Genomic DNA, 16699 nt, shown 5'->3' with positions numbered 1-16699 from the left:
CCCCCTTTTTAAGAAGGGGGACCGGAGGGTGTGTTCCAATTACAGGGGAATCACACTCCTCAGCCTCCCTGGTAAGGTCTATTCAGGGGTCCTGGAGAGGAGGGTCCGCCGGATAGTCGAATCTCGGATTGAGGAGGAGGAGTGTGGTTTTCGTCCTGGTCGCGGAACAGTGGACCAGCTCTATACCCTCTTTGGGATCCTGGAGGGGGCATGGAAGTTTGCCCAACCAGTCTACATGTGCTTTGTGGACCTGGAGAAGGCATTTGACCGTGTCCCCCGGGGGCTCCTGTGGGGGGTACTTCGGGAGTATGGGGTACCGGACCCCCTTATACGAGCTGTCCGGTCCCTGTACGACAGGTGTCAGAGCTTGGTCCGCATTGCCGGTAGTAAGTCGGATTCGTTTCCGGTGAGGGTTGGACTCCACCAAGGCTGCCCTTTATCACCGATTCTGTTCATAACTTATATGGACAGAATTTCTAGGTGCAGCCGAGGTGTTGAGGGGATCCGACTTGGTGGCCTCAGGATTGGGTCCCTGCTTTTTGCGGATGACGTGGTCCTGTTGGCTTCATCTGGTCGTGATCTCCAGCTCTCGCTTGAGCGATTCGCGGCCGAGTGTGAAGCGGCTGGGATGAGAATCAGCACCTCCAAATCTGAGGCCATGGTCCTCAGCCGGAATAGGGTGGATTGTCCTCTCCGGGTCGGGAGTCAGGTCCTGCCTCAAGTGGAGGAGTTTAAATATCTCGGGGTCTTGTTCACGAGCGAGGGAAGGATGGAGCGTGAGATCGACAGACGGATCGGTGCGGCGTCTGCAGTAATGCGGACTCTGCGCCGGTCTGTCGTGGTGAAGAAGGAGCTGAGCCAGAAGGTGAAGCTCTCGATTTACCAGTCGATCTACGTTCCTACCCTCACCTATGGTCATGAGCTGTGGGTCGTGACCGAAGGAAGGAGATCTCGTATACAGGCGGCTGAAATGGGTTTCCTCCGCAGGGTGGCCGAGCTCTCCCTTAGAGATAGGGTGAGGAGCTCGGTCATCCGGGAGGAGATCAGAGTAGAGCTGCTGCTCCTCCGCATTGAGAGGAACCAGTTGAGGTGGCTCGGGCATCTGGTCAGGATGCCTCCTGGACCTCCCTGGTGAGGTGTTCCAGACACGTCCCTCTGGGAGGAGACCCCGGGGAAGACCCAGGACACGCTGGAGGGATTATATCTCTCGGCTGGCCTGGGAACGCCTCGGGATCCCCCCGCAGAGTTGGTAAATGTGGCTGGGGAGAGGGAAGTCTGGGCTTCCCTGCTTAGGTTGCTGCCCCCGCGACCCGACCCCGGATAAGAGGTAGAAGATGAGACGAGAGACCAATGGGAAATTATGATGGATGACCAGGAGAGACTACAAGTACTAGTAAAAAGAGAAAAGAAAATGAGATGGCGCATATCTGCCTCTGATTGATCAGGAAACGATCCAGTAATAATCATAACCAATGTTAATGAAGAGACCACAGTGTGTTGTATGTTGCTAAATATTCTCCTCTAGTATTATGAAGTATGAATGGAAATAAGCTGCAGCACCACTTGGGAACGTTTTATCACAAACACGAGCCTGTAGGTTATTTTAGAGATTAAGCACCAACTATCACACATAGCAGGTGTTTTACTGAAGCAGCTTCTGCCTCACCTGAAGGAGTCTGCAGAAATCCCTGCTTTTAAACGTTTCAGATCATGGCGTAAAAACAGAAATAATTCTGACATGGTTTTAACCATAGTTAACAGCCAATGGCATATGTCTTAGTTTGGTTCTTTGGTTCATGTGACGGGGGAGGGGGGGCTTGACATTATTGTTATCAATGAAAAGAGGGCAGAAACAACCAGAAAACTTTGGGAACCCCTGCACCAGTGTAAGATGTAAAAACTCCCCTGCAGAGGCAACACATAGAAGAATTTATGATTATGTTCATTGTCTGTTCCGCGACGAAGGGCCGTGATATTTACTGATAATAGATATGATAACAGATAACAACCACATATGATCTAATTCCATGTTTTAAAACCGATTCTCGTCTGTGTCGCTCCTCGCCGTTCAGGATGCCTGATGTCAAAGCAGGGTGTTCAGCTGTCGCGGTGTTGTTCTTCTTTGAGCTCAGGTATGGAGCGAATGAATCCAGAATACGCTGACAGACTTTCACAGACAGAATAAGAGTCCTTCCCCTGGGCCCTGGAATGTTAGGCGCACTGGTGCCACCAAGAAAAACTCATTTTTGGTTCTAGAGCCCGACTTTTAAAGGTATTTGTTGTTAATAAATAAAACAAAACTAGCTGAATGAGCATAATCGTGTAAATGTGGTGGATTTTTTACAACCCCTTCTAGGGGTTGTAATCTTTTAGATTTAATGTGTCATGAAGGTTTTTTCTTCCCGTTTCAGGATTTTTCATCGTGACCAGTAGCTTGTCTTGTTCAGGGGGACGTTGGAGGCCATGTTTAATCTGATGAAGAAAGACAAGGAAAGGGAGGGCAGCAGGAAGGAGAAGAAGGACAAGAAGGAAAGGATGTCTGCGGCAGAGCTGCGTAGTCTGGAGGAGATGAGCATGCGCCGAGGTTTCTTCAACCTGAAGAGGGAGGCCAAGCGCGAGTCAAAGAACAAGCTTGAGATCTCCAACCCCATTCCCATCAAAGTTGCCAGCAGCAACGAGCTGTCCCTGACAGAAATAGAGTCCGACGGGTTGAGTCCCCGGAGCAGCGTGGTGTTGGATGAGCAGCTGAGTGCCGCAAGCTCCACAGATGACCTGAAGGGTGAAGGTGGAGGTGGCCAGGATGGACACCGAAGCTCGGTGCGGGATCGTGTAGCTCATTTTGGTTCCTTAGCCAAGCAGAACTCCTCTCAGATGGGTCAGATGATGAAACGTTTTTCCTTCTCTCAGAGGAGCAAAGAGGAGAGCCCATCAGAGGGCTCCATACCATCTGGTCAGAACTCTGCCGCTCCATCTCCTCAGGTCGAAAGTAAAGTTTTCAGTCTGCCTCAGAAGCACAGTTTCCGGCTACAGCCAGGAGCAACAGGCACCAGGAACGTATCCATCCCAGACTTGGTCGATAAGGTCTTCCACGCCAAGCTGCCGCTGCCGGCTGTGGTTGCTCCAACTGCACCTGAAGCACGTGAGCTGGAGCTCCAACGTCGCAACACCGGGGACTTCGGGTTCTCTCTGCGTCGCACCACGATGCTGGATTGTAGCCCAGAGGGGGATGTTTACAGACGTGTGGTTCATTTTGCTGAACCTGGTGCAGGCACCAAAGACCTGGCTCTGGGGCTGGTGCCAGGGGATAGGCTGGTGGAGATAAATGGAAGAAACGTGGAAAACAAGAACCGGGATGAGATTGTGGAGATGATCCGTCAGTCTGGAGATACTGTGAATCTGAAGGTGCAGCCGATCCTGGAGCTGAGTGAGCTGAGCCGGTGCTGGCTGAGGAACACAGAGGGTCTGCGTCGAGATGCCAGATACGTAAGTAGCTTCTTCCGACAAACTTCTCTGTTTATTGACTAACTCTGAACGAATCAGTTTCTCAGTATCGCTTGCCCGTTTCTAGTACTAGATAGTCTAGTTTTACCCAGTTTCACATAATGATGTGGAGTCCAACGCTGCTCTTAAACCATCCGTTTGCTTAACTGCTTACTTCAGAGTACTTACTTCAAGCTTAAGCCTCTTCCAGCAATCAGGTGAGAGGCAGGTACACCTGGACAGACCGCCAGTCCATCGCAGGGCCACACAGAGAGACAGACAACCATTCACTCACAATCCCAGGGACAATGTAGACTAACCAGTTAAACTAACAGGCATGTCCTTGGACAGTGGGAGGAAACCGGAGCAGGTAGGTAGATGGTGATGTGCAGCAGTCACATAAATACAAACCCAAAAAGGCATGTGAGAACAAAAACCTCAGATTAGCAAAGTGCAGTGGAAAATGTATCTAATGGAATAAAGATTTTGGACAAACATTCTATCGTCTCTACAGATCTGAACTAAAGGGAAAGTTAGGGGCATCTTGCATTTGTAATCTTGCTGTGGGAGCAACATGCAGACTACCTGGTTGGATAAACAGTAAGTGGGGGGATTACTGGGGTAGAGGGAGAGGGGGCTGCAAGCAAACCTGAAAATCCTAATAATTCTGTTGGTAAGCTAGTCCTGGTTCCCTTCTTGTACCTTGGTCTTCAGTGTAACTCTGGTTTTATCAGGGAACCTCAAGGAGGTCCGGCCCTTTGTTCATTTCTGCGGTGGAACTTTAGGACTATGATGCCTCCAGATTCTTCAGAATCAGAATGCTCTGTTAGCATTACTTTTTCTCTCCTGGTGTTGTTCTGACTTACGTTAGCATCGACGGTGGTTAGCTGTTTCTGAGTAGTCTTTGTGCCATCACCTTTCCCTGTTTCAGGATCTCTTCTGCTCAGTTTTTGAGAAGAAATGGTTGTTAACCTCCACCAAGAAGGTTATTTTACCGGCGTTTATCTGTTTGTTTGTGTTCAAGATAACTCAAAAAGTTATGGACAGATTTTCATGAAACTCTCAGGAGTTGTTGGAGATATGAAAAATAAAAACAGATTAAATTTTGGTGGTGATCCGGATCACCATTTGGATCCAGGAAGTTTTGTAAGATTGTGCTTGGAGGTTTGTGCTCTCCGAGTGCTTTTCTGTCTGTCTGTTGTCATTCCCCTGGATGAGAGGAGGTATTCTCATAATGGGCAGAAGTCCTCTTGTGAAATACAAATAAAAACATCATACAATTATTTGCCATTTTTTTCTTTGTATTTTCCCTATTTTATTCCCAATAGAAAATTAACAACAGATAAGATGTTGAAACTGAGACATTTCTTGTTCATGAAGCTTTCGTTCTTAGCGGGCTCATCAGGACCCAAATGGCTGAAAAACAAACATTCATTTCTAAAAACTCTTCTATTTAAATCTTCAGTGACAGTGGGAGGAAGTATAATCTGTTAGGAAGGAAGTCTGCTTTAAGGTATGCAACTGTAGACGAAGGAGCCAGGATGGCTGCTTACCCGCTTCATAAAGATGGGTGGTATTTTAAAATGACTCATTGACAGTGATAAACTAAACTTAGTTGGCCTGTGTTGCGTATCACACGAAGAATTGTAATGGAATAAATTTTCAAGTGTGAGAGGTTACATCATTCTCTGAAATGCATCTATAATAATATTAGTGCTGTAAAGTTCAAAGTCATGAGGAAATATTATAATATTGTGAGGATATACTGTTCACTCTAAAAATAGATCAAATTCTTCACAGTGTGCTGATGGGAAACCCTGCTTTGCCTTTACTGGGATAAAAGGCTTTTTTTCATGAGAGGAGCTACTGTAATGATTTCCACGGAGCAAACAGGAAGTGCATACCAAAGGGAACTTTGCTTTAAGTGCATTTGTGGTCATGCACACACACACACACACACACTTAGTTCCTGGGCTGTTCAACTGCTTTGTGTTTAGAGCCTGACACATGTATTGTGCTCATTTGAACAAACCCTGATGGTTTAAACGCCACCAAGCTGAGGTGTTTTTTCTGTTTGCTCACCATAGTTCAGGGATCACTAACCGGTCCTCGAGGACTTGTGTCCTGATTCAAATAAAATGGATCTCGATAAGTTTGTTGTCAAGTTCTGCTGAAGTCTGTCTATGACCAGTTCGTACAAATCAGGTGTGCTTCTGCAGGGGAACACCGTATACGTGCAGGACACCACGAGAGGACCCAATTAATGATCCCTGTCACTGATCCAAGTTGCTCTACATCAGCTAATATATGTTCATGTGATTGGTTCATAAATAGCAGATCAGTACATTACGTAAGGATCAAACGCGAGCATCTGGGCATTACAGCGGCGTCATGTAGAACACCACAGCACGCAGTTCATTAAAGCCATGTAATGCACTGGTCTGAATGGTTTAATCTGCTTACACCATGTTGGGAAATGGTTTAAAACAAACGTTTATCTTTTACAAAACTTTCTAAAAGTGCTGACTCATAAGAACTAACTGTTGTCATGCTTTAGTGGTTTCTCCCATTCACCTGTCAAAAGCCATCTGATCTGAATCAGTTGATTCATGTGTTGCCATGGTGACACCCGTAAGAGTGTGAACAGTGATTTAACTTGCCAAATGTGCTTATATTAGATAAATAATGCAGGTAGTTGGCATTAGGATTCTCATTGACCATGGTAAAAGGGTTATTAAATATATCCAAAATTATTTGTACATCACTTTTTGCAGATAAAATTGCAAAATGCTTTTCTAAAAAGTAAATTAAGATCGGGAACAGTTTCCCTTCTTCGTATTCTAGCTTATTATGTACTTTAATACTACAGTCATTACTTCCCCCTGAATATGGAGTCAGGCATGCTCCATCAGCAAGCCCCGCCCTTCTCCAACCACAACAGAAAGCAAAAGATATTGCAGCAAGATGATAGGGGTGTTGAACTGATTCACTTTTAGGATGCATTAAGATGCGGGCATGGACAATTCTGCATGGATGTAGAAACAAAACATAATAATGTTATGCATTCTGTCGTAGATTGTGTTTGTGTGGCATGATCCAGTCTGCTGCAACAGTTTGCTTGATAAATAAGTTCCCCAAGAAAGATCCCAGGCTAAATCAGTTTTAAAACCTTTACGGACGTGTGAACGGACAAAACACACTTCTTCACAGCAAGAAATCTTGCCATGTAGGAGCTACTTTTTCTTGAATCTTCAGCTATGGAACAATGAGGTTCAATAATGGAGATGAAAATAACAATTGTTAACAAGTTTATTAGGTTTGTCAACATCAGGACATTAACATTGATTTCTGATATAATTGGAAATGCACTGGAAGTCCGTAATGATCTGATTGCTTGTATTCATTGATGAAGAACGTAGCAAAATGCAGGGACAAAAGAATGAAGAATGCAGCACATAGTAATGCATTGTTCAATCAGATCAAAGACAAAATAATGTGTATGGGATCATAAGACCTGTGAAGGTGAAAAGCTCAGTGTCTACACAGGTGACACATATTACGATGTCACCAGTTCAGGATCTCGGTAAATGCATCGAGCAGATTAAAGAGTGGATGTGCCTAAACTTTCTTCAACTAAAAACAAACAAAACTGAGGTGATTTTCTTTTGGGCTGAAGACAAATTCTTGAAGTTCACCACAAAGCTTCATTCTATATGCCTAAAAACCACCCAGATTACTGGCCAGAAATCTGCCTGAGGTAATGGACTCACACCTAGAAATGACCAAAAAGGCCAGTAATCTGGGAGTTTATCTCTGAGTTCTGATCCGTAGCCTCTTCGCCTTTCTGCAGGCCCAGCAGGATTATGTTGTTTTTCTTCTCTTACTGCCAAGTTGGTAACTGTAGTTTTCAGAAAGCCCACGTCCTCGGTGAGGTCTTTAAAGGTTTTGCGCTCCACAGCCATTTGGTCCTCCACAATACTAATAGTTTGTCAGTGTTGGATTGTCTGTTCAGCATGGCCTTCATGTCTTTTTTAGTTAAATAGATGACTAATTCAGCCTTGCACGTATGTCCACTGAGCATGACATTGTTCATGATCTGGATTTTAAGGACCTAATTACAACTTTCTCTGTCCATGGTGCAGTGTGTGTGTGCTGAGGTTGTGTTTGCAGGTGCATGCTTTCACAGGGTTTACAGATTGTTCTGTTGCTGCTATTATTTTTACTCGTTATTATTATCATTATCTTTCTTTCTGTTCATGCTATTATGAGACAGTAAAACTAAAGAAAGAGGTGCAGACCTGAACGTCTGAGCAGCCCTGTAGATGGCATGATATCCAAAGCCCTCATGTTGGACATTCTTCTCAAATTGTTCCACACTTTTTAGTTTGTCTCAGATTTGTGAAATTGTTCGTCTTCATATCTGAGAAACTCTCTAAAAAGTTTGCTTTTGTACCAGTTCATACCCAGACTTTTTGCCAGATAACCTGATTATTTGTGAAATGCTCCTCACGTTCCTGCTTGATGAGCATCGATTACTTCTCCAGCCTTTTGTTGCTCCTTTTCCAGCCTATCAAACGTGTGCTGCTGCCATCAGATTGACTATCAGTTAATATTTTCCTTGAAATGGAAAATGTGGAGGGATTACATCTCTCGGCTGGCCTGGGAACGCCTCGGGATCCCCCCCGCAGAGTTGGCAAATGTGGCTGGGGAGAGGGAAGTCTGGGCTTCCCTGCTTAGGCTGCTGCCCCCGCGACCCGACCCCGGATAAGCGGCAGAAGATGGATGAATGGATGGATGGAAAATGTGTCAGTTTCATCGTCTGATATGATGTTTATGTTATGTTGGTATTAAAATCTGGGCTGATAAGAAGTCATTTTCAACGAATCAGACTGTGAAGAGCGAGGAGGACAGTTTCAACCTGAACTGAGAGTAGAAATAAACTTCTTATGTCCTGACAGGCTGCCTTGAAGCTCCCGGAAACTGGCTTCTGCCGTAAGGCTTCTTTCTGGTATTTGTGGAATTTGCTCTGGAACAGTTTGTTCACTTCCTGACCCGTTCCCGTGACATTTTCTGGTGAAGGAAGTCAAATAAACTTCCAGGGATGAGGGGAGAAAAAGAAGAAAAACTACATGCATGTGGCTGCCTTTTGGAAATGTCATTTTCCATTTTCTATCTGCATTCTTTTAAAGAGATGAGTCAGCATTATCTGGTTACAGAAATAATTGGAGTTTTTCACATTTCCTTCTCGTGTTGAGTATAATGGATTCCGACCGTGGCGTCGGCAGCCGGGTTGTTCTTCAGCTCTGGATGTTACGAGTCTAGTCCCGGTAGCCAAAACCAAATTTAAGTCCCTGTTGGTCGATGCTCTTCACCTTAACTCCAACTCGCTCCTCCGATGGCTCTGCTCCATTTATTCTCGTCAGCCGGCGATGCTGCAGACTGGCTGGGCTGTGGGATGGAGGCGATGAGCGGCGAATCGGCAGGTTCGGGACACGCGCAGAGGGTGGAGAGAGATGCACATGGTCCCCCTGAAGCCAGCTGCAGCTTCTCCTCGTAGCCTGCAGAGCTGGTTTGGAGGCGGAAAGTTCAACGGCTGCTTGTGTTTTTTAGACAGTGGAGGAAACAGAGCAGTAAAGTTACTAAATCAGACATGTTGCATTTCACAACCAGATATACCAGACGGAAAGACCAGGAGATGAACTGGTTAGTGGGAGCGAGGTGTTAAAATCTCCCAGTAAAGCAGCCTCTCATTACAGGGGTTTCCACATCCCCCTGACCCACTTTCTCATCTCCTGCTGAACAGAAGAGGACACATCATGTTAAAAGTATAACGTAAAAGATGTAAAAACATCTTTATGACATCTTAAAACATTTGTATGGCTCATACAAATCATCTTTCCTTTTTAATATAATGTATAAATAGAAGTGCAAAGAAAAAGCAGGTTTTAGCAGGAAGGTCATTTTGAACATTTTGGCCCCAGGCCAAATCTAGTTACCGACTTCTGATCTACGCTTTTATCGAAGTAGTTATCTGAAAAGATCAATTAGTGCTGATGTGCCGATCAATACTGAAATATCTATTCCCCCTATCGCAACACTGATAGAACATATAACGGAGCTTTCAGTATGGGTAGGAAGTACTTCACCTCCACCTGAGCGGCGCAGGACCCTGCTCTGTGATCAGTCCGACACGCTGGGATGATGGACATGTTCCAGCTGCAAACCGCCCGTCTGTGTGTGAAAAACTACACCTTCTTTTATTGGCCACTCACCCTGATGCCACCAGAAAGAGACGCTGGCCTTGTTGATCATCGTTTTGTCTCTAAACTCACCGAAGGGTCTGAAACGTGGCTAAACATGGCGCCGATGTGGCGAAGGTAGCGGTTACGTGTGCATCAGTGTCTACGGAAAATTGTGCTCCGACAAAGGTTCTACCATTAAATGTGTTTCTTTTAACACTGTATTGTTTCAGTAATTAATAAGTTGTATATATATATAGGACTTACTACTTACAGAAATAATTAATTTATTAATTCCATTGCCACGTCACAATGATGCAGTAATTCATGCAAAAGGAGCCCAAGCAGGTAGTGGGTGCATGGAAATGAACATGCGGTTAGAAGCCTGACGTTTCTGTTTAAAATATCCTTTTTTTCATTGATCTTATGTCATATTATAATCTTCTGAGTCACTGCATTTTGGGTTTTCATTATCTATAAGCCACAATCATCGAAGTTTCTAGAAATAGATGGTTCACTCTATGTGTAATAAATCTATATATTACATGAGTTTCACATTCTGAAATGAGACGAAAAATATATTCTAATTTTCTGAGATGTGCAAACATATCTACACACACACACACACACACACAGACATATATATATATATATATACATATATACATATATATATGTATATATATATATATATATATATATATATATATATACACTATTCACAAAATGTTAGGGATATTCAGCTTTTGGGTGAAATTTCCCAACAAGCCTAAAATGCCTTCAAACCTGTACAGGTGAACTTAATGTGATCTTCTCTAAGCTTTTAAATGCACATGTCCAACTGTTAAATGTTTCAATAAATTTTGCACAAGTTGCTGTTCTCTAACAAGGAGCTTAACGGCAAAAATCCCGGCAGGTGTGTGATCCTTGAATTGACCAATAAATGTCCTGGTTCAATTAGAGCTGGTGTTTAAACAGTTGTCCTCATCATGCTGTTCACATTTTGACATCATGAGACCAAGACGACACCTAACAATGGAACAACAGTCCCTTGCCATTGCGACGCTTCAAACAGGACGTTCTCAGACAGAAGTGGCCACTGAGCTTGGAGTGTCACAGAGTGTCATCAGCAGGTTGCAACAGAGATATGGAGAGACTGGAAGAGTCACAGAAAGGCCTAGAAGTGGACGTCCTTTGGCCACATCCCGTGCTGATGACCGCTACATTGTGAACACTGCCCTGAGAAACCGGATGATGAATGCCACTCAACTCCAGGCACGTTTAAGAGAGGTGAGAGGCACCCAAGTGTCACGTCAGACCATTCCAAACCGTTTCCATCAGCGTGGTCTGCGTGCTAGACGACCTGCACGGGTACCTGACCACACCACCAGGCACAGGCATCATCGTCTTGCATGGGCCAGGGAGCATTTACGCTGGACGAGGAACCAGTGGGCCTCAGTGCTGTTCTCTGATGAAAGTCGATTCACACTGAGCAGAAATGATGGCTGGCAACGATGTTGGAGACGTCAGGGAGAGCGCTATGCATCAGCCACTGTTGTCACCAGGCCAGCTTTTGGTGGTGGCGGTGTTACAGTGTGGGCAGGGGTGTCCACTTGGTACAGAACTGCCCTACACTTTGTGAATGGTACAGTGACAAGCCCATACTACCTGAATAACATCATTAATGAACAGCACAGGCCTAATTTCATCTTCATGGACGACAATGCTCCTGCTCATCGAGGCCGCATCATCAGGGAACGGCTGTTGGAGACTGGTGGACCTCAAATGGAACGGCCTGCACTCTCTCCAGACCTGAATCCCATTGAAAACCTGTGGGATCAGCTGAGCCGTCGTGTAGAGGCTCGAGACCCTGCACCCCAGAACCTCAATGACCTGAGGGCTGGCCTTCAAGAAGAGTGGGATGCCATGCCTCAGCAGGCAATAAGTTGCCTTGTGAACAGCATGAGACGTCGTTGTCAAGCTGTAATTGATGCTCAAGGGCACATGACCAGATATTGAGACGTTCACATTTTTTGTTGTGGTGTAACTACCATTGTTGTTACCTTTTGTGTTGAATGAATTTTTTGAGATGAGGAAATCAGTAGTGCATCCTTCTACTTAAATGTCTTACTTTTATGATATTATATCACTGTAGCATGAACATATTGCATTTTCCATAAATTTCACCTGAAAGCCAAATATCCCTAACTTTTTGTGAGTAGTGTATATATATATATATATATATATATATATATATATATATATATATATATATATGTATATGTAGATGTAGATATGTCTGTGTGTGTGTGTGTGTGTGTTTGTAATGTGTGTGTGTGTGTGTGTGTGTGTGTGCAAATTCTGCAAATTTCAGTGAATTTATGTATCATAACGATATCTGACTTTTTTTCTCTGAATTGTTAGCGGTTGTTCTGCTGATCATTTCGTCAACACACAGCTACTTTAGAGCCTTTAGACATTAGTTTAAGCTGCAAGAACAGCAAATATATTGTAAAATATTACTTTTAATGTCTTCTGTTTTTTTTTTAATTTATTTTTTTATTGAGTTTATCTTGTGATCTGGATCATCTCACGCCTTACATCTGTGGAGAAAATGTCCAGACTGAGTGGGTCTCACGTTGTTTGCTTTGCTGTGCGTTGATGCCGACCACAGCTGTCTGAAAATCAGCCCTCTCCTTTCTCTCCAAGCTGGACGGTGAAACAGCATGATGTTGCTGTGTCAGCACTGCTTTGGTTTCCATAAAACGCCATTCAGAGCTGGCCAGAAGCGTGTGACAATGTGTAAAAACTTCCTACATTTAAAGTATAAAAACCCACAGCTGTATAATAAATGGTAAAATCCTTCCTGAAAATCTTTCAAATAAGTTACAGAATAGTTGTACATCACAGAAATTTTTCTTCTTTTTTCAAATAAATACGATTTAAGAGGAAACTCCAATAAATCCAAGATAATTTCCACACATAATCCACTTTTCCCTGTTTACTGAACCAGTTGAGAAACTTGCAAAGATAGAGAGTGGTGGTTTAACGTCCTGAATTTCACAGAATCATGCTGTAAATTAAACCGCTTTATTTCCTCTGAGCAGATGAGGCATGGCGGAGCTTTGGTTTAAGGATTTAACATGAAAAAAAGAATGAAATAAAGCAGAAAATCTGTTGTGGTGAGAGCAGTGTTTCTGTGCAACCTGCAGAGACACGTCTGCCCACATGGCTGCCAGGATTTTTATGGTTTTTATCAGGGCTGTCAAAATGAAAATGTAATGCAAGGATATTAATCTGTAAAATGAAAATGTTCATTCTTTTTAACACAATGCAGAAAAACAGATTCACACGTCTTATTAAAAATCTGAATTTGTCATTTTTCTCTGAGAGAAGCTGGTTTGAGATGTCGGGTACAGTCCTGAATCAAATCCACTTCAACTACTTTACTACTACTACTTTATGAATATTGCCACAGTTTTTAGCACTTACTTTAGAAACCTTATCCTTGTGTGGCCAGAACACACAATGTGTTGTTTTTAAAAATCTAAATTTGGCCTAATTTCTGTGGCAGAAGCTGATTTTCGGCGTACGGTTGCTATGGTGAAAATATGCTCCAAAAAGCGCTTCATGCGCTTTGTAAATAAAGATTGGGACAGTTTCCGTGCCTTACGTTCAGAGGATGGCGGCGCCATCTAACGCGTCACGTGGAGGTGGGGGCGCGGACTCCAACCGATGGGGTTTTGGAAGTTGTGGCCCAAAAGTTTAAAGATTGCAAACATGTCTTTAAACTGCTAACATGGCCGCCTTTCCCTCTGGGGACGTGTGAAGAGTTAAACGATGTCCTGCAGAAGAAGAGAAGGTCGTTTTAACGCTCACTTCCACACACTGTGTTTAACAGAAATGCTTTTCATGCCATAGAAGTAAAAGTGAACACAGTCACACAGCTATGATCAGTAAAAGCACCAGGCCAGTTAAACCAGTAGGTGTCCAGTCTGCTTACTGGTGATGGTTGGCTTGGCCCTACTCCCCATCCTCCCCCTGCGATCTGCTACAACGCAGCTGATGTCTTGTTTCTTATTGACAGGAAATCACGTTGGACGGCTGGAACGTCAACTTTAGCCGTCTTTAAATGGTTTTTTCCTGTTTTCTGACTTTGAAGCAGCTCTTTGGACACGATTCCCCCCCAACCCCGACCGTACTCATGTCTGCAGTCCCACGATTCCCCCCCGACCCCGACCGTACTCATGTCTGCAGTCCCACGATTCCCCCCCAACCCCGACCGTACTCATGTCTGCAGTCCCGCTGCAGCAGCTGACGTTGCTGCATTCTGCAGTGTGACCTGTGACAGCAGGTCATCAGAGTCCTCTGACCTGCTGGCTCCATCTTGTGGTCTGAGATGACGCTGTGCAGTCCCTTCTACCTGACCGTGATGACAGATTAAACTCGGTGCCCCTCCCCTCCGGAGGATTGCTTTGCTTTACTGGATTCACAGAACCTGCAGATGATCCAGAGTTTTTACTGTGGGAATAAATCCACCCGGACCCACAGAGGAATACATTTATTCCTGAATGTAGAGATGAGGGCCAGCATGCTGGATCAGTGCAGGATCACCAAGTAGGTTTTACATGTTTCCCTGCTGCAACACACCTGATCCAGATCAAACTTCAGCCAAATGACGCTTTGCTTCTGCACAAACCTCCCAACGAGCCAGTAATGATGGGACTCAGGTGTCGTGCAGCAGGTACACCTTTAGGACAGTGGCTCAGGAGGTCTACTGTTCGATTCTGGAACCGCAACATCTGGAACATCTCAGTCTTTTTAAAGAGCACAGAAAATATTCATCTTAAATGTTTAAAAATCTGTAAAATTACTTCATAGTTTATTTATTTATATCCAATAAAGAGCTAAGAAGGATTCCTTACATCCCAGTTTAACGTCATAATGGTGTTTACAGCCGATCTGATCCCAGTTTGATCCCAGTTTGATCCCAGTTTAACATCACCATGACAAAGTCAGTGATTGGACAGTGTGTTCAGTAAATGTCTCATTCTGATTCTGAACACATCCAGTGGAACCAATCTTTCATCTTCGTACAAAGTAGTGCGACATCCATCTTATTCTCCAGCATTTTCAGGTTAAATGGGATGTTTGTCCCCTCTGACTTGCCGTAGAGCACGCAGACTGGGGCCTGTGTTCGTGAAAACTTCTCTCCATTTCTTATTTGTAATCAATTACTTTCTAATCAAGTATTTATTTAGGAGCACTCCAGGAAGAGCAGTTGAAGTTGTAATGAGACGACGTTTATGTTGCTGTGGCTCTGAACTTGTTGCTAACATAGATGCTAACATTTATTATGGATGTGGTCGATTTCTTTACCACAGACGCTGCAGTGTGCTGACCTCATTTAGGTCGTCTTTATTCAGTGCTTAACACTTAAAAGTTGCAGCAGCGCTGTTGTCTTTGCATTTTGTTTGGATTGGTTGTGTCCATGTTTGTATGACATCACTTTGCTGTCACGTCTGGGGAAATAAAATGAAAAATACTTTATTAATCCCCAAAGGGAAATATTGTAGTATATAATAATAATAATAACTAGAGGAGGTCTTGTTCCGGAGGCTGATGGCTGCTGGCAGGAATGATCTTCTGTATCTTTCAGTCTTCCATCGGACCTGAAGAAGCCTCTCACTGAACACACTTTGTTGTTTCATCACTGTGTTGTGGAGAGGGTGTGAAGAATCCTCCATCATCTTCATCAGCTTGTGCAGCATTCTTCTTTGGACAATCAGCTCCAGCGGCTCCAGAGTTACTCCAAGCACAGAAGCAGCTTTCTGGATCAGTTTGTTGATTCTCTTCAAGTCTCTGGTTCTGATGCTACTACCCCAGCAGATGCTGCAAAGCTGACTGTCCACGTCTGAGCTGAGAGTCGAGTCCTTTCAGTGTGTCTACGTTGCGTTTCAGGTCACTGGAAAAAAGAGCTGCTCGATTATGACAAAATTTCTAGTCACGATTATTTTGACTGAAACTGAGATCTCGAATATTGAACCGAATTCTCCAGTATTTATAAACAACGCTGCGCGTCGTGGTGCTCTAGACTCTGTGAGATTATAAATATATTATAATTACATTACATTATAACCATCTAATGTACGGTTCCAGGTTGTTTAATCCGCTTTTACCGCTTCTATAGGAACTATTTTACGTCGGCCTGGATGTACGTTTTATACCAAACAACGGCTGTCAGGCTGCAGCGCGTTTCTCTCATCCACCTGTTAAAAGACGGCTGATCTGAACCAGCTGGTTAACCCGTTGCTATGGTAACGCCCCGTAACGGAGGGACATTACAGAGTTTAACTGGCCGAACTATGTATAGGAAAATAATGCAGCCAGTTGTCACTGACAATGGTATAAACTATGTTTAGGTGAACTTCCACAACCTACTGCAGTTATTCTACATTGACCTGCAGCCGGAGCCGACTGAGACTGGCCGCCTGGGAGTGCTTTAGGACGGGAGAGGCTCCCGCTGCTCCTTCCTTACAGTAACTGCAGAACAATATGTGCCTTCAAGTCAGTCGCCAAAACACCAGAAAAGTCTCCAATAACTCCAGTAAAAGCTGCTAGATTTGTCGCTTTTAACAAAAAAAGTCTCCAGATTTAGTGAAAGCAAAGCGGCTGTGGGAGGAGTTTACAGCACAGCGCTGCAACGCCAGAGACGCTCGATTAGCAGCTGAAGACAGCAGGAGAGGAAACTGCAGAGAGAAATAATCACACCCTTTTAGTTTTATCATGGTTGGAAACCCAGATCGTACTGAGATTAAAGTCCGATTCATCGTCCAGGTCTAGTGGAAATGTGACACGAGTCTCCCTCTCTGCTGGAAACCTCTTAAGTTTCACCTTTTTCTGTTTCACCTCTGTTATCTGAGACGGTAGATAAGCGTTTAGCTCCAAGCTAGAGGCTGCCCGGTCACCACGGCGGGTCA

The 16699-nt window shown here is 44.2% G+C and overlaps 1 protein-coding gene across 1 annotated transcript in view; it reads left to right on the top strand.

The window, feature by feature from the left end:
* myo18ab (myosin XVIIIA b) overlaps nucleotides 1-16699 on the top strand; it is a 103597-nt gene that overhangs the window by 3868 nt on the left and 83030 nt on the right. The window contains exon 2 of the mRNA XM_079246675.1: nucleotides 2412-3483. Coding sequence (XP_079102801.1) covers nucleotides 2464-3483 — 1020 coding nt within the window. The 5' untranslated portion in view covers nucleotides 2412-2463. The remainder of the gene's footprint in view (nucleotides 1-2411; nucleotides 3484-16699) is intronic.

This window comes from Telmatherina bonti, assembly GCF_933228915.1.
Source record: "Telmatherina bonti genome assembly, chromosome: 9".
Lineage (NCBI taxonomy): Eukaryota > Metazoa > Chordata > Actinopteri > Atheriniformes > Telmatherinidae > Telmatherina > Telmatherina bonti.
The sequence above is the reverse complement of the archived record's forward strand: the minus strand, read 5'-3'. Positions and strand labels throughout refer to the sequence as shown.